This window comes from Rhinatrema bivittatum, chromosome 7, assembly GCF_901001135.1.
Source record: "Rhinatrema bivittatum chromosome 7, aRhiBiv1.1, whole genome shotgun sequence".
NCBI classification, from domain to species: Eukaryota; Metazoa; Chordata; class Amphibia; order Gymnophiona; family Rhinatrematidae; genus Rhinatrema; species Rhinatrema bivittatum.
In genome coordinates, this window is record NC_042621.1 from 269,339,424 (window position 1) to 269,357,485 (window position 18,062).

The following is an 18,062-nucleotide window of genomic DNA, read 5'->3' on the forward strand; positions in this document are numbered from 1 at the left end:
TAGATATTCACTTGAACTTAAAGCAATTTATAAAACATACCACAAGGGAGTGCTTCTACAAGCTCCAAGTACTCAAAAAACTCAAACCGCTCCTATTCCATTACGATTTCAGATCTGTCCTCCAAGCCATTCTTTTCTCCAAGATAGCCTACTGCAATTCCATCTTGCAAGGTCTACCGGCTTCTACTATAAAACCTCTCCAGTTGCTCCAAAATGCAGCGGCGAGAATTTTAACAAATACTAATCGGAGAGCGCATATCTCCCCCATTCTAAAAGATCTTCACTGGCTCCCAGTAAACTTCAGGATCCTTCATAAATCACTGACCATTATCCACAAAAATATTCACCATCAGACCCCATTGGATCTTTCACACCCTCTCAAACTGCACTCGACGACCAAACCCTTAAGAGATGCCTACAAGGGATCCTTACATGTTCCCCCAATCAAAATTGTACACCATTCAAATATCAGAGACAGGACATTCTCTATCACAGGGCCCTCCATCTGGAACGCCATGCCTCCGGACCTCAGGCAGGAAACTTGTCTACTAACTTTCAAAAAGAAACTAAAGACATGGCTATTCTGCCGAGCCTTCCCCGCCACTAGCCCAACAGCCTGATTTAGAACTTTCATATTGCTTATGTAAATAAACAAACGCTAATCATGCTCACAAGTCATCATGAGGTTGGCTCCTTGCCTCCCTCCCATATTCCATTGTATATAGTAATCTATCTTCGTTCTCCCCCTCTTTTCTTCCTTCTCCCAGTTAAGGCATCCTTGTTATAATGTAACTTTATGCTCCTTTAAATTGTCACTTGTTGATTGGTTGGTTTTTTGTTCTGCTTAGTTCAATGTAAACCGAGTTGATTTGATTTGTATCAAGAAAGTCGGTATATAAAAGCCATAAATAAATAAATGATGGTTCTGGACTGGCCAAGAAGGCCCTGGTATACAGATCTGATAAGGCTACTGAGTCAAACCCCGCTACCCTTACCTAGGGAGCGGGGCTTATTCTGGCAGGGGTCAGTTCCAATTGGAACACCCATCTCCATTCTCTCTTATGGCCATGAGAGGGCACATCTGCGTGCTAGAACAGACTCCTCAGTGGTAATCTCAACCATGCTGAAAGCATCTAAGACTTCTACTTCCTTAGCATACACCAGGATCTGATGAGTGTTTGAAGGGGTCTGCTGAGAAAACAGCAGGGTCCCCATGGAAGGCAGCTGTTTCACAAATATTACATTTTCTACAAACAAACTGGACAAAGGGTTGGCTAGCCACATCTCTGGGCTTCAGGCCCTCTCATATAGAGATCCTTATTTAGTTTTTTTCTCTGAACTCTGACATCTTTCGTCCAGTACCATTTTCATTGCCAAAGGTGGTATCTTTGTTTCACGTGAACCAATCAGTTTCGCTTCCAGCCTTTAGTCGCAGCAATTGTCAAGAAAAGAACAAGAGTTTCCATCTTCTAAAGGTAACATACCTCTATAGGAAAATAGACAAGCTGTATGTTGTTTGGAGGACCCAGAAAAGGAGGGACAGCTTCCTAAGCTACCCTACTACCTGTTTCACTAAGACGTTTTGCCCATTCTGTGTTTATGGGAAAATACTTTGATGAATCGGGTCCTTAGTTTGATAGATCAATGAAGCAATAGTTTTGCATACCTATTATCAGGCAAACAGGCAGCAGTGGTTCTCCGAGCCCATTCTATGAGGGCGCAAGCATCATCTTGGATAGAAGCATCTTCAGTCTCTCTGGATGAAATCTGTAAAGCGGTCACTTGATCATCCTTGAATTCCTTTACAAGGTATTAAAGATTGGACGTGCAGGCCAAGGCAGACTCTGACTTTGGAATGGGAGACCTTAAGACAGCTCTGTCTTCTTCCCTCCCTCTCCAGTTAGGAGCAGCTTAGCTAACTCCTATACAGAAGAACTGGCCTAGCAGGAAGAAAAGGAAGGTTAAATTATTATTTGATAATTTTCTTTCCTTGAGTCCTAGACCAGTCAGAACCCACCAGGAACACTGGGTAGGTGGGTGCAATACTATTATCCGAGGCATGTCCTCATTCTTTCTCAGTTTTCAGCATTCTTCCTTGACCAAACCTTTTTCTCACCCCTTGGCTCCCTTGTGGACCTTGTTACAATAATATAAATTATAATAATCATAATCTTTCAATTAGGGGGATTTTTGTTTTGGTCACAGTGCTTTGACAGGAAGCTACTGGCAACTGCCTAGGGCCACACCTCCCAAGTGAGGTCATAAGAGGTGTATCCTCTGTGTCCTCTGTCTCTGTCAGTTATGGAGGGGGAAAATCCCATACATAAGGACTGGTCTAGCAGGACTCAAGGAAGGAAAATTATCAGGAAAGAATAATTGAAACTTATACTAAAATACAGTGACACTGCCTGTTTAGGCCAGATATAGCCCTACTTTATGGGGCAGTGATATATATGTGATACAATTTGTACCCAAGTTTTATTATTTTTATACTCCTAAATAAGGTCATCAAAGAGTAGGACATACTATGTGTCCTCCTCATGCTGCAGCATGATAAGAAAGAAGAAAAACCTCGTTAGATTTTCAATTTTGATAATCCATTAAAATGAAATGGGAGCAGAAGAGGCTCATTGGCACAAAATTACAAAAATCAGGTATAACTTGTCAGAAGGATCATGTTTTAAAGTAAATTATTGCTATGTAGCATCACTTTTTTCTGTAAAGAATATTTCAGATGGTGAAGAAAGTGAAGATGAAGATAACAGAGTCACTCAGGGAGACCTGGACGCGCTGATCTCAGGACATTATCTTACCCCATCCATAGAAAACTCTAGCAGCAGCTCCACTATACCATCTATCTCTGGGAAGTGGGTTTGTGCTCAGTCTTCTGACTGCAAGAAAGAGAATCACAACCGTGCTGTTACGGAGAAGCTTGAGGTGCTGGCTAAAACGTACACTCTTGAAGGAGACAAATGGAGGGCACTTGGTTACTCAAAAGCAATCAGTGCTCTTAAAAGCCATCATAAACCTGTCACTTCTTACCAGGTAATGTTAATGCTAAAACCACAACCAAACTTTAACAAAGCAATATAAGAAGACTGAAGGGTAAATTGAGAGTTTTGAATGTTTGTAATGTATGGTTTAAGTGCTAGGAGAAAGAGCTTTTTACTTGATAAAGTACAATATCTACCACTTATCTCTAGATATGAGGGAGGAATAATGAGAGGACTTAAGCTGGCAATTTGGTTTTGTTACATACACCTTATGCAAAAGTTGACCACATCCTGGCTTTTTAGCATGTTGTTTGGTACACCCAAATTACACCGTGCACAGATACTGTATCTAGGGCAGAACAATTCTAATTATGCAAATCAAACCTAGTTTTGCAAGTCATTTTTATCCTACTTTCTGAAGGAAAGACTTAAGGCTTATGAGATCACTATGTCTCTCTCTGTGCATCTCTGCCCCTTCCCCCCCCCCCCCCCATGGATTTTGTTTGGTGTCGAGTCCAAACCAAACTTTCAGTACATGTCAGGGAGGAGTACAAAGGGATTCTAACTGCGTGGGTTTTTTTGTTTTCTTTCATTCCACATATATGTGTGCGCATGTTCCAGAAAGTAGACTCTGTTAATACTGCATGGAACTTCTTGTATATTCTTGCATAGAGCAGCCCTGCTTATCATTTGAGTGTACATTACTCTGGACTACAGAGAGACACATGATACTGAATAGCTTGTAGTCTGTTAGTCACTAAAAAAGGCCCCATGCAACTTCGGAATGAGAGAGATGCTGAATGTTCTGCTAGAAACCAATAAAAATGTGAAAAATGTATGAAGAATCACAGTTGGCATGCATCGCAGTATATATTATGAGAAATGCAGCTGATAACTGGAAATGATTGTAGTAAAAGCAGGTCACTGGATGCTACCTGCAAAACTCTGTTTATCAACCTCAGCTGGCTTGAGAAATATATTTTCCAAAAGTCTTAACATAATGGTGGTTATGAATGCCAGTAGTGATTTAATTATGTAAATCTATGAATTTAAAGAAATACATTCTTTGCTACAGAGGCGTTTACTTTTATAACTTTTCATAAACTGAAAAAAATCATTTGGTTCTTTATGAAAATGACAAACTGGAACCATTTAAAGCTTCCAAGCAAAGGATTTAGATATTTACTGCCTACTTTCCCTTGCAATTTTAGGAAGCCTGTAAAATTCCAGGAATTGGAAAACGAATGGCTGAAAAAATTGAAGAGATCTTGGAGAGTGGGCACTTGCGCAAACTTGACTATATCAGTGAGAGTGTACCTGTGCTGGAAGTGTTTTCAAACATATGGGGGGTTGGAGTTAAGACAGCCCAGATGTGGTATCAACAGGTAAATCTCTTCTGTCCCAAAATATAAAAGTTATTGGCAGATAACCTCTTGGCTTACCTAGTTGCCCCCATCTATGGCATCACCAGAAAACCTACAATTCCTTCCTTTGCCACTATCCTCTGTGTCTATCCCAAGTACGCTTCAATTTTGTCACTGTCTTGGCGATTACCACTACCAACGAGAGGCTGTTTCAGGCATCCACTATTCTCCCCATAAATAAGTATTACTTTGTATTTCTTCTGAATTTCCCCTTCTTCCAACTTTTTGACGTGACCCCTTTGTCCCTTGAGCTCCTTGTCTTATGGAGAATGCTGTCTTGTAAGTACTGAAGCTTGCTAGATATTTGCATTTTTCTGTCAGAGTTGTTAAGCCTCCCTGGGCAAGATGTAGTTACTGTGTTTCCTATAGACACAAAATGGAGAAAAACCTTTGTTTGGCCCTTCAGTCACTCTACCATTTTGGTGGCCCTTTTCTGAACTGTGCCCATCTTCTCAGTGTCCTTGCAAAAGTTTGGCTTCCATCACTAAACACAGTCCTTCCTATACCTCTTCTTGTGCACCATAGCATACTATTTTCTTTCGCTTCTGCTTTTTCATACTTTGATGGCTTTTTCATGCCATCAGAGATGAATACACTTAGTTGTCTTTACTGTTTACCAGTTCTTGTTCTCCCTAATTGTGATATGTAACTAATGGTTTTTGTGATATAAATTCAAGATTTTACACTTTTTTGCATTTCTATAACTTTTTGAAATGTGAAATAGCTCTAATATACAAAAAAGTTAATCTCTTAAGATGCTTCAAATATACTGTAAAAAAGAGGTTAGGCTTATAGCAGTACCTAGTGTGCTTGTGCCTAATTTTCTCACATGCTTTTTTTGAAGGGCTTTCGGAGTCTGGATGATATTCGCACTAAGGCTACTTTAACCAACCAGCAGGCCATTGGATTAAAATACTATGAGGATTTTCTGGATCGCATGCCTCGAGAGGAGGCTGCAGAGATAGAAAAAACTGTGAGTGTCATGAGTCATTCACCTAGACATATGGATTTTAATACTGATATCTTAAAAGAAATTGCCATTGACAGTCGCTCAGGAGTACATGGTTCTGAGTGAGGTATCTTCAAAGGATACTTGGCATCCTGGGGAAGTTAGAATATCCTGATAGAGAGGTTATATTAGAAACAGAAGTAGCCCAGGTGCATTTAAATAAAGAGTTGACAGAGAGAATTTATTCCAAATTGCCCATTTCAACTACTAGGCAGATTGCAAAAACAAAAAACAAACTTTGAATTGTCTTTGCAAATGCCAGAAGTCTAAAAAATAAGATTGGAGTTTGGAATGATGGCACTGATTGAAGGTGTAGATATCTTAGAGACCTGGTGGAAGGAAGCTAACCGACAGGGCACTGTGATGCCAGGATACAAATTATATCTAAATTATAGGCCAGGTTAAATTGGTAGAGGAATGGTACTATATATTAAAGATGACAAAGTCAAACAAGATAAAATCATGCAAGAGACTATGCAGTGTGGAATCTCTGTGGATAAAAATTCCATGTGTGATGGGGATGAGTATAGCGGTAGGAATATGCTACCATCTGCTTGGCCAGCATGAAGAGACCGTGAAATGCTAACAGGAATCTGAAAAGCTAACAAATTACACAAAACAATAATAATGGGAGATTTCAATTACTTCAATATTGATTGGATAAATGTTCCATCAGGACATTCTAGGCAGGTAATGTTTCTAGATGATATTAAAAATGACTGCTTCATGGAGCAGCTGCTCCTGGAACCGATGAAAGGGAGTACTGCTCTGGATCTAATCCTCACTGCAATACAGGAATTTGTGCAGGATGTAACAGTGGTAGTAGGGCTGCTTGGCAATAGTGATCATTTCGTAATCAAATTTAACATAATCACTGAAGGGAGGCTATTAAGAAAAACTACTGCAGTAGCATTTAATTTTAAATAAGGCAACTATGATAGAATGAGAAAATTAGAAAACAAACTAAAAAGCAGTGGTTGTGAAGGTTAAAAGTTTGCATATAGCATGGATGTTATTAAATAACACCATCTTGGAAGCATAGACTAGATTCATTCCATACGAGAACATAAGCACTTGCAAGATAAATGTAAAGCATTAATAAGGCAAGTCAAAAGAGAATTTCAAAAAAAGTTGCTGGAGAGGTAAAAACTCAAAATAAAATCTTTTTCAAGAATATTTGAAGCAAGAAGCCTCTGAGGGAGTCAGTTGAATTGCAAGATGATCAAAGTGGCATGAGAATGCTCAGGGAAGACAAAGTCAAAGCAGAAACTCTAAATTAATTCTTTGCTTTGGGCTTTATGGAGGAGGGTGTTGGTGGAGATACCTACGCCAGAAACATTTTTGAGTGATGAATCAGAGGACCTGAATGAAATCCTGCTGAACCAGGAAGATGTAATAGAGCAAATTGACAAACTAAAGAGTAACAAATCCATGAGACTGGATGGTATACACCCCAGAGTTTTGAAAGAACTCAAAAATGAAATTGCTGACTTATTACTAGTTAATTTCTCATTCATATCAACTACAATAACTGAGGATTGAAGGGCTGCCAATGTAACATCCATTTTTAAAAAGGTCTCCAGGGATGATCTGAGAAACTATAGACCAGTGAGCCCAATATCAGTGTTAGATAAAATGATATAATCTATTCTGAAGAACAAAATTACAGCCCATCTAGATAGATACAGAGTAATGATCAGAGCAACATGGATTTAGTAAAGGGAAACCTTGGCTTACAAATCTGTTAGATTGTTTTTTTTAAATTAACAATCTTATTGAATTTTCCAAGCGATACAAACGATATCAATAACAAATACCGGCCTGTCCAAAAAGGAAGAGGACACAAGCAGGATGCAGAATATAACAGGCAGTAACATCCCCTATTACCTCCCCTCTCCCCCCCCCTCCCCAAGGAGTTCACAGATTGATAATATACAAAATTATCAAAGCCATAGCATAAAGATAGAAGCACTATCTGGGCTTACTCAAGACAAAAAGATGTAGGCTGCAAGAGGGAATATTTGACCAATTAGAAGATGTTATCTAAATCTGATTGGTTAGCTTAAGAAATGGCTTCCAAACTGCATGGAATGAAGCCATCCAGTTGTATCGTGCTGCTGTAAGAGAGGCTAAGCGACAATAAACATGAAGTTTATCCAAAACGTTTTGAAAAGAAGGTCTTCCAGCCCGTTTCTAGCATATGGCGACTATACTATGGGCTGCAGTGAATACCTGCAGACAAAAGCAAAATTGATGCTTATTCAGTCCTGGTATCGGTAATATATATTTCACCATATATGAAAAATGTTCTCCTTCGAACCACAATTTCGCCAGCAGAGGTCCGATTGAGAGGGATATAGTTTATGCAGCTTCGCAGGATCTAAGTGCCACTGAAACTATTCTTTTGCAATTGGGCTGAGATAGAGCATTTGCTAACATTGGCATAAACTAGGTTCCATTCACCGAGGTTCAGGGATCATCCCAGGTCAGCCTCCCAATGCTTAATATGAGAAAAAGGTTCCAAATCCATGCCATGGAGAAACATAGACATTTTCTATACTACATGCTAGTTAGAGTCAGCTTGAATGCAAAAAATTTCAAAGACTTTCCGCTCCTCAAGGTGCCAGAGCGCTGTAGTGAATTTATAAAATGTCGCACCTGAGCGGAAACCAAAAAATCTGCTCTCTCCGGATAGAGAGACTTCATCAAGGAATTTATATCTATTAGACTACCTTGCCTGAATATGAGAATCCAAAACCTCTTCCAAGAGTGATACAACATGAATTGAAATATAATGGGGAAAGCAGTATTATGAAAAAGAGAAGTGCTAGGGTTTGTGGGCCCTGGGCCGAGGTGAGAGATGGTACTGCCCACGGGGAGAAGCCCCGTGAGCCTCACCGTCTGGAGGCGAGGTCTCAGCTGCTAGGTGTGCAAGACAGCAGGTACTGGAGAGAGAGTAGAGAAGGAGGCACTGCCCGCGGAGCGGAGAGTGTAGCAGGAAAGTCACACAGATACAGAGGTGCCACAGAGTCTGTGGAGTGGGGTATACCCAGGAGAGAGGATTCCTCTGTAGAGAAGATACGACAATGATCCACAGAGCGGGGTACACAGGTGAGGGTCCTCAGTAGAGATGATACAGCAATGGTCCGCAGAGCGGGGTACACCGATGAGGGTTCCTCAGTAGAGATGAATACGGTAATGGTCCGCAAGCGAAGTACTCACAATGGAAGTAGTGATGGTTCCAGAGGGAGCCCCAGGGAACGGGGTAGGCAGCAGTCCTAGGCGAAAGGCCCTCCAAGGAGCGGATAGCCAGAGACGAGGAAAGGGCCCCCGAGGAGCGGGTACCTGGGACGTCTCACACCGAGGAAGCAGGAGCTGGAACGGAAGGTCCGTAGTGAGCGAAGCGGATTCAGCAATGAGGGAACTCGTTGCCAAGTAGTAGGCAGACGGAGCCAGCCGGCTTAGGGGGCGTCATCCTTGGGGGCGTCCCCCGAGGGGGTGTCATCCGAGGGGGACGCCCCCGAGGTTCCCGCCATGACGTGCATAAGACTGACCCGGAAGCGCGCGTGCCTAAGGAGCTCCGAGGGTAAGATGGCGGTTGGCAGCATCCACGCCGTCCAGAGAGGCCCGGGAACAGGGGCGGGCAGGCCGGCGATAGCCGCCAGTCTTCCTAGTGGAGTCAGTGCAGTGAAACAAGAGGTGTGCAACAGCGGTCGCAGCCATCTGTGACCGACGAGCGTAACAACAAGAGAGGGAAAAATAATGGAAGTCCCCTACAAGCTGGGTTTTCCACTGTGCCCAAACTCGCAGAGTTCACTGTTTAACATAAAGGGATTTATTTAAGTCCACAAGTGCCCTTAGCTGAGCAGCTGCGTAATACCGGGGGAAGTTAGGGACTCCAAAACCACCTCTGATTCTGGGATAAAAAAGAACCCAACGAGCTACCCTTGGTGGGTACTGTCGCCAAATAAAGTCAAAAATTCTCTTTTGCCAGTGGCAAAGCAGAGCATTTGGCAGGAAAATGGGTAAGGTGGAAAACGAATATAAAAACTGCAGTAAAACGTTCATCTTGACTATGGCAATGCGGCCCAACCATGAAAAGGTCCCTCTTTGCCATTTCTCCAGATCTTTATTAATAGCAGAGAGGAGAGGGAAGTAGTTAAGGTTAAGTAAATCAGAAGTATGAGCACCTAGATAAACTCCCAGATATTTAAGGGATGTTTTAGCTCACTTAAAGGAGAATCGCTGCTTAATGAAAGCAACGTCCATCCCTGATAAATTTAACATTAAGAAGCTCAGACTTATTCAGGTTTACCTTAAAACCAGATACTTCACTAAACTGCTCCAGTTCAGACTCAACACCAACAAGTGATTTACAAGGGTCTGTGAGGGTGAGCAGGACATTGTCCGTGAATAGCAAAAGCTTATATTGCCAATCGCCCAAGGGCACTCCTTGGATCTGAGTGGAAACTCGCACCCATATTGCAAAGGTCTCTAAAAACAATGCAAGCAGCAGCAGGGAAAGGGGACAGCCCTGACAGGTCACTTTACAAATATCAAAATCTAACCCATAGCCCCCATTTATCTTAACTTTTGCCCTGGGGGTGTTGCGCCGGAGGTGGACCCTTGGGCCAAGGTGGGGTTGGCGCTACCCGTAGAAGGGATCCTACGGGTCCCCACCATCGGCAGGCGGAGTGGGCTGAAGGACGGAGGCCGGCTGGTGCTTCACCAATACCAGCCCTCGTTCCCCGCGGGTTGAGCCTTTAGGCACCAGGGCCGGCTGGACTTAGGTGAGCCTCCGTATGTCATCGTTGATGAAAGGATTGAGAGGTCAACCCAGAGGCAGCAACAGTGGAAGGAAGAAGTCTGTACTGGATGAGGCGGAGTCCCGGAGACCCAGGCGCCAATAGAACCAAAGTCAGACAGGGGGTGCCCGAGCAAGAGCAGGCCGAAGCCTGAATAAGCCAAGTCCAGGATGTATTCTGAAGAAGTGTCATAGGGCAAGCTGGAGTCAGGGCTAGTGGCAAGGAGAAGTTGAGGTCTGGACAAGGAGAAAGTCAATGATGTAGTCAGACAATGCAGAGGTCCGGGCTTGGAGAGAGTCAATAGCATAGTCAGGCAATGCAGAGGTTTGGGGACTCGCCTGAGTTCTACCCAGGCTGGAGTTCCATGGTGGTTCACTGATTGCTCGGCATCAGTGGATTCAGATGGTGGAAGGATTGAGGACCATGCCATTCCTCGAGATGTGAGGAGAGCTCATCCTCCCCACATCTCGAGGAACTAGTCTCCATGGGCAGGAGCCCTGGATTACATTGCCTCCCCTCCTGCTTGCCAGCAGTGGCAATGGAATCTCCCTGGGAGAGAGGGTGAGCAGAGCCTTGGCTAGCAACTTGCTGCTGCACTTCAGTGCCATGCCTATGAACGGTTACCCATGCACAGCTGTGACCAGTGCACTGTTCATCCGACTCATCGATGACAGGACTATGTCAGGGACGGGGCCCATCTTCAAGTACCATGATCCCCTTGACACCATCGAAGTCAAGGTGCATGACAGCTCACGATGCCATGGTGGCCTTTGGTGCCGTTTGCATTGGTGGAACTGGATTCTCGCTGCACCGTTTTGGGCATCGAAGCCTCGATGTCCTCTGTGCCATGACACGGTGCTCTCGATGCCATGGTGCCTTTGATGCACTCCATGTCTCGGTGCACTCGATGCCACGGTGCCTTTGATGCACTTGAGGTCCCAGTGCCTTTGATGCACTCGAGGTTATGGTGCCTTTGGGGCACTTGACCCCTCAGCATTGTGCCCTCGGTGCACTTGCCACAATCGGTGCACCTGATGCCTCGATGCAGTCTATGCCCTCGCGGCTCTCGTTGCCGCAGTACCCTTGCTGCACTCAATGCTGTGGTGACCGCAGTATCATCGATGCCACTGTGCACTCGATGCCCGCAGGGCCCTTGAGGCCAATGATGACCTTGATCCATCAAGGTGTGTGCATGGCCACCCTAGGGGATGGCGAGGTCGAAGCGGTGGCAAGCCCTTGATGTTGTCGACCCCACTTAGGTCGTCAAGGTGCGCAACATTGGTGACAGCATGACCTCAATTCCATGGCGATGCGATGCTGCCCCAATACCACTGATGCCCTCAAGGCCATCAAGGTGTGGGGCCACTGGAGAAGCCTTCGGACCACCAATGTCTTTCATTACCACCCCGATTACATCAAGCCCCACTGACCAGGCACTGGATTCGCCATTGATCAACCTTGTTTCCTCTGTGGCCGTCGACCGCTGGGACTCTGAAGCCCCCACATGGCCCCTGTAGCCCTTGGGGGGGGGGGGGTGCAGGGGTTCTTAGCCTCTTACAGATTGAGCACAGGGGTTGCCATCTATTCAAGGCACCCTGGTGCGCTGGTGCATCAGTACACAGTGGCCCGGTGCCCTCAGGGCTCCTGGGTGGTGTCCACTATAGAGCACTAGGAAGTGCAGAACTGCCCCTTCAGCCAACAATTCCAGGGTTGGGGGCCCCACTAAGATGCACACACCATCAAATTTAATGGGCGCTAGTGAGGCTTTTGTCAGCCGTAATGCTTGCAAGGCCATCGAGCTTGCAGCATCGACACCACTGGATAAATCGGGGAGCTGAGGGAAATTGCTTTCAGCACTAACGGTCATCAGTTCCTTTTGATATTGTTGACCTGTTGGGGGGCTGCAGGGCCTCTCCCTGCAGATGCCCATGGCTTCTTTGGTTCATACCGTCGGGCATTGGGGCCCCTGGGCGATCAACGTCTGTGGGCACCTGTGGTGCCAGAAATGGAGCTATTTACCGGCAAACTGCTTATAGATCATAGGACATATCCACAGTCCTCCATAAGCACCTGTGCTCATCAGGTACTTCGCTGCAGTTGTTCCCCGTGGGTCTCGCAGGTGAACCGGTTCCACCACAGTTTCGATGGCCTGTCTCCCGTAGCATTCTCCAGTAATGAAGACTTGCGCATTTGGGACAGATTAGGCATCTGTTCCAAGGGCCTCGGTTGCTGCTAAGTGGCATTCTCCCTGGCTGTGAGTCCTCAGCCACACTAGAGTTCTGCCTTCTTTTGGTATGGTCTCAGCCTTCACGTCAGTCCATACCACATAGTACTGAGGAGCATTGGCGGGGGAGGTGTCATTACACACTCCTGTGCTTGGTCGTGGGGTGGCGTGTAGCCACAGACTCAGGCACATGGTTCTCAGTCCTCATTTGGGCATGGGATTTCTCCCATAAGCTCTGCGCTCAGGATCATAGGTATGCCACCATTCGTGGATGGGTTACCACAGCATGAGTCCAGCCAGCACACCTTCGCAGCAGAAGGCTTCCAATTGCTCTCTGTTGCCTGGGCGTTGGTGTGTGTAGATTGTTCCCTCTGGTCAGTCACAACAGCTTGTGTTCCGCAACCACAGGACTGACCTAGGACTGCACTCCTGATCAGATCCTGAGGTGAATGGACATCGCAAGAGTGGCTCAAATGTCCTCTCCTTTCTCAGCAGAGGAATATGTCTTTCGCTCTCTACCATGTTCTTGTGGAACAGTCCCTGGGGCTCTGTCCCTGATAAATGTTTTTTCTCTGATCCGTAGCTCCAAGCATCTGAATCGGCGCATCTCCTTGGAAGACAGGGCCAGGGAGTGGTATTGGCAGTCGTTGGACTGTCTTCAGCTGGGGCCTCTCTGGGGATTGCAGTGGCAGCACCTAGCGATAGGTGATTGTGCTTCAACTCTCCTTTGGGGGGTTGCTAGGCCCCAATTCCGCTGCTTCCATCTCCCCTCTGGAAGGGGAGACTCATCTGGGTTCCGGGGCAACCTTTTTGGGTTCCCCTCTCAATGCCCGACTATGCACCCCTTCGAGGGGTGTCCCTCGTTTTTCATTCCAGGACAAGGGATGGCAACTGCTCTGACTGGCAGCAGCCCCATGAATAGTCAAGAATACCACTCTCCCTTGGGCACTCTAAGACACAGCAGGTCTATCCATGAGGGAACATATCCAGTGTTGCTTCTGGGTGACCCTCCAGGTTTCCCCTATTCGGGAGTCACTTTGGAATCTGCTGGACTCAGTGAGCATCTTCCTTAAGGATCACTATCGTCAGTCATTCTTGCCTGCGGTGCCCTCCTCTGTGAGAAGAGTTTCAGTGCATCAGCTGGGTGTTTGTGCCCTTCACCCTGTTGCCATATCCATGGCTGAGGAAGTTGGGAGCCGAGTACCCCACAACAGAGGCACTGCCCTTTGCTCACAGTAGCGTGCAAGCTGTTTTTCTCCTTTTTAAGGATCACCCCGTCTGCAGACAGAGGAGTCCTGAGTCATGCAGTGTTGTCCATTGCTGGGCAACGTGTTCCCTTAGGAGGAGAAGTTTCTCCCCTGGGGAAATCGCTCTCGGTTTCCGCTGTTTCAAGAAGACTGAGTGCTCTATCTCAGTGGGTTACTCCCTGCTGGTTTCAGCAGTGAGTTGTTCGCTTGGGATTGATAGACAACTGGGTGACTTGTGCTTGCCTCGGCAGTCCTCCGGTCTGCTTCCTTGTGCTCGTCACTCCTGAATTCTGATTGGATTGTTGAGGGGAGGGGAGATAAAGCTAAGGCACCCGTGGTGTATCTCTGTATACCTACAGGTAAAGATACACCATGTTTTTCCACTTATTTTCGTCATTCTCTGGCCAATACTGCCTTAGTTTTTTCTCATTCTCTAGAGTGCCCAAAGGACCTTCCTGCTCCTCTCGCGATCCTGTGACAGGATAGATGAACCTGTTCTGACAGGAGCTCGACTGAGCTTCAGGCCCATCTCATCTCCCTGCTCGGGAGTTTTTGTGCTACAGGTCAGTTTTGGGGATTGTCTCTCATCCCCTGAAACCCTTGACGCTGTCCTGCACAGTCAGCTACATCTGATGCTTTGGCATGCAGTGTCTGTCCCAGGCCCTGCCATGGTTTGCTGCTTGTTCTTTCAAGCAAGGCGTGGGTTTCTTCTGCCCATTCGGCCTACCAGCCATACCTGGGAACTCTTCTCCAGACCTTTGGCTGTCAGTAGTCGACAGTCTCTTCTGGAGGGCTCTTGGACCCCAGTTTGTTTTTCGGTTGTTTTTTTCACACTGAAGGAAACTGTGCAGTTTTCATCCTAGAGTCTCTCTTGTTTACATCTGTGGGTCCTTCCTGTATCCAGGAGGATCTAGATCTACTGTTTTTTTTATTTTTTATTATTTATTTAGGTTTTTTATATACCGGCATTCATGAACAAGTCACATCATGCTGGTTTACATACAAACAAGGGGTGCAAAGAACAGTAGAACTAAACTGGTGCAAAGGGGAAGCAGTTACAAAAAACCAGGGGTGGAATAACTGGGATAGAGAAAGAAGAGGAACAGTGGGGAGTAAAAGAATTGTATGGGGATAATAAATAACTTAATGAATATTTACAGTCATATTCTTACAGGAGTTGGAGGTTGTTATGAGTTGTCCGGGAAGGCTTGTTGTCAGAAACCCTGCATGTACTGTCTTCTGTGATGCGCAGTTGCTTCTGTTTGCACTCACATCACTCCCCTGCTTCAAGCATCCCTGCTACACATGGGAATTTGTGTCTCTGTCTTTTTCTTGGCTTTCTTTGTATAACCCAACTCTTCTCCACCCTGGTGGGTCAGCTACCTTGCAGGCAAAGGACAGAGGTTGTGCTCCAGCACTGTGCGGTTTACCGCTTTGTCCTACTCAGACAACCTATAGCTTGGTATTCACCCATGTGTGATGACTACCATCCTGCTTGTCCTAAGAGAAAGCAGAGTTGCTTACCTGTAACAGGTGTTCTCCTAGGACAGCAGGATGTTAGTCCTCACGAAAACCACCCCACCTCCCCTAGGAGTTGGTCTCTCCATGTATTAGCTATATCATGGCCTGAGGGACCCTGCCTAGGGGGCAGGGTGATGACTACAGCTGCACATGCTCAGTAGGGCATGCTGAAAGCTCTAGATTCTTTGAGATCAAAGTTCCGTGCTGGGCTCCATCCAGTGATGTCACCCATGTGTGAAGACTAACATCCTGCTGTCCTAGGAGAACACCTGTTACAGGTAAGCAATTCTACTTTTTTAATATATATTTATAAATGATCTGAAAAAGGGAGTGAAGAGTGAGATGATCATATTTGCAGATGACAGACAATTATTCAAAGTTGTTAAATCACAAGCTGATTGTGAGAAATTGTAAGGGAACCTTGTGAGATTGGGGGATTGGGCATCTAAATGGCAGATGAAATTTAATATGGACAAGCCTAAAGTGATGCATAGGTATATGTGCAAATTCTAGGTACATGGGGATCGATTTTCAAACCCATGCACAGTTCCTAGCGCACGCACGTGAACATGCCGATTTTATAACATGCGCGCATGTTATAAAATACGATATCTGTGTGAGCAGGGGGGGATTTTTCAATTATGCGCGGCAACGTAATTGGCCTTTTTCCCAGTTCCTAGGAGGGAACTTCCCTAACCTTAACCTTATCCTTCCTCCTCTTCCCCTCTCCTCCCCGACCCCTAAACCTACCCTACCTATCCCCAATTTTTTTGTTTTGATACTTGCTCCTCTGGAGAAGAAGTAAACTCTGTGTACTGGCCGGCTGCCAGCATGCACTTCCCCGGGACATATTCTAATGGTGCTATCCTGGCTGCCCCTTTTCTTTGGCCCAGCACTTCTGCACGTATCGTGGGTTACGTGCGTGGCTGGGCTAAAATGCACGCGCAAGGCCCAGCCACATGCTTAACCCCTGAATTTTACGCGTGCAGGGGTTTTAAAATTCGTGCAACAATGCTGGGTTCCATATTTATGAAAAATGAACCCAGAGAAAAATACAATATGTAACCATCCAACAGGAATTTTTTCGATCTTATCAACTGATATTCATTATATTCTACTAGAGCCTGCGCTCATCACAGCAAGGATTGCTTGAGATTCCTTCCTCTAGAGTTGCACGTCTACATATGACACAAGAATGCATCTTCTCTGTTGCTGGTCCCGCTCTCTGGAATTCTTTTCCAGTTGAAATTAGACAGTGCGATTCGGTAAAGAATTTCAGAAAACAAGTTAAGACCTTTTTGTTTAAATTGGCTTATTTTGGAATTTTAGGCTTCATTTTATTTGTTTGTTATTTTTCTGTCCATTTTACTAAATATGCTCTTTTATATTCATTTTATTTGTATCAATCTATGTTTTATAAATATGTTTATATTTGTATTACTTTTATTATGTATTTGCTTTTATATGGTATTAGTGTTATTTGTATTTTTTATGATTGTATTCTTGTTCATTGCTTAGACCTATTTTTTAGGTAAATCTACGAAATATGCATCTGTGTAGTTCTTCCATCACTGTCTACCAGTTCAATATTTTCCCGCGGTTGGGACATTTAAAAATGGCCACCACATTGGCATTCTTGTTAGTCAGCGGATTGTCAGCCCCTGGTAGCGATCTGTCAGAGCATTTCACTCGTCTTCTAAGATAAGTGGTTTCAAAATGTCATGCCAAGTGAGTTTAACATTAATGTGATTGTTACAGTCATCTTGATAACATTTTCTTTTGCTGCTTTGGTATAACTTGTGTTATCTTTTAAGTTTCCAGTAGTTCGGTTCCAGATTTGGCACTTACCATTTTTTCAATACACCATAAGATATAACGTTCAGAGTAAAATTCCTTTTGGAGGATTCCATATTTAGTAATTGCCAACCAGGAAAAGGATCTTGGAGTCATTGTGGATGATATACTGAAACTCTTGGCCCAGTGTGTAGTGGCAGTCAAAAAAAAGCAAACAATGCTAGGTATTATTAGGAAAGGAAAATAGAGGATATCATAATGCCTATGTATTGATCCGTGGTGCGACCTGACCTTAAATGCTATGTGCAGTTGTGGTTGCCACATCTCAAAAAAAGATATAATAGAACTAGAAAAGATACAGCGAAGGGCGGGCTTGGTGGGTGAAGGGTTATTTGGGACATGTGGGCAAACAGCGTGTTGGATTGTGGAATTTGTTTGATGTATTGGGTTGTTGGATCGAGGGTGGATTGGAGGTTCGGGAATTAAGGGTGGAGGGTTTGGGATCTGTTTGATTGTATATTATGATTACTTTGTAAGCTGCTTTGATGAAGTGGGAAAGGTGGGATATAAAATAAATAAAGGGTATGGAACAATCCAGCCCCCCCCCTGTGACGAAAGGCTAAATACGTAAGGGCGCCTCAACATGAAGAAGACAGCTGAGAGGAGATATGGTAGAGAGCTGTAAAATCTTAACTGAAGTAGAAGGGGTAAATAGGGAATGGTTATTTTACCCTTTTTCATAGTACTAGTGTAATATACCAAAATTGTTACAACATTAAACTCTTCTTTCAGCTATGCTGAAGGCTATCGGGGTTAACAAGTACATATATCTTCACTTCTAAAACGGCATCTGGAGGCTTGGTGTATTGGTGCTGTCATTAATAAAGACAATGTCCACACCAAATACATTGTTTCCAACATGCTGAATTTATTTGGCAAGATGTTTTAACACTGACAAAAGTAATTGATGATAATTTCTTGACACTCAGAATAGATATTAATTTGCTGTTTGACCCAGATGGTATTAGGTTTCACCATCCCAGGA

The 18,062-nt window shown here is 44.6% G+C and overlaps 1 protein-coding gene across 1 annotated transcript in view; it reads left to right on the forward strand.

The window, feature by feature from the left end:
• Nucleotides 1-18,062, forward strand: part of POLL (DNA polymerase lambda) — an 85,863-nt gene that overhangs the window by 42,098 nt on the left and 25,703 nt on the right. Inside the window, exons 5-7 of the mRNA XM_029610221.1 lie at nucleotides 2,725-3,045; nucleotides 4,205-4,378; nucleotides 5,262-5,390. Coding sequence (XP_029466081.1) covers nucleotides 2,725-3,045; nucleotides 4,205-4,378; nucleotides 5,262-5,390 — 624 coding nt within the window. The remainder of the gene's footprint in view (nucleotides 1-2,724; nucleotides 3,046-4,204; nucleotides 4,379-5,261; nucleotides 5,391-18,062) is intronic.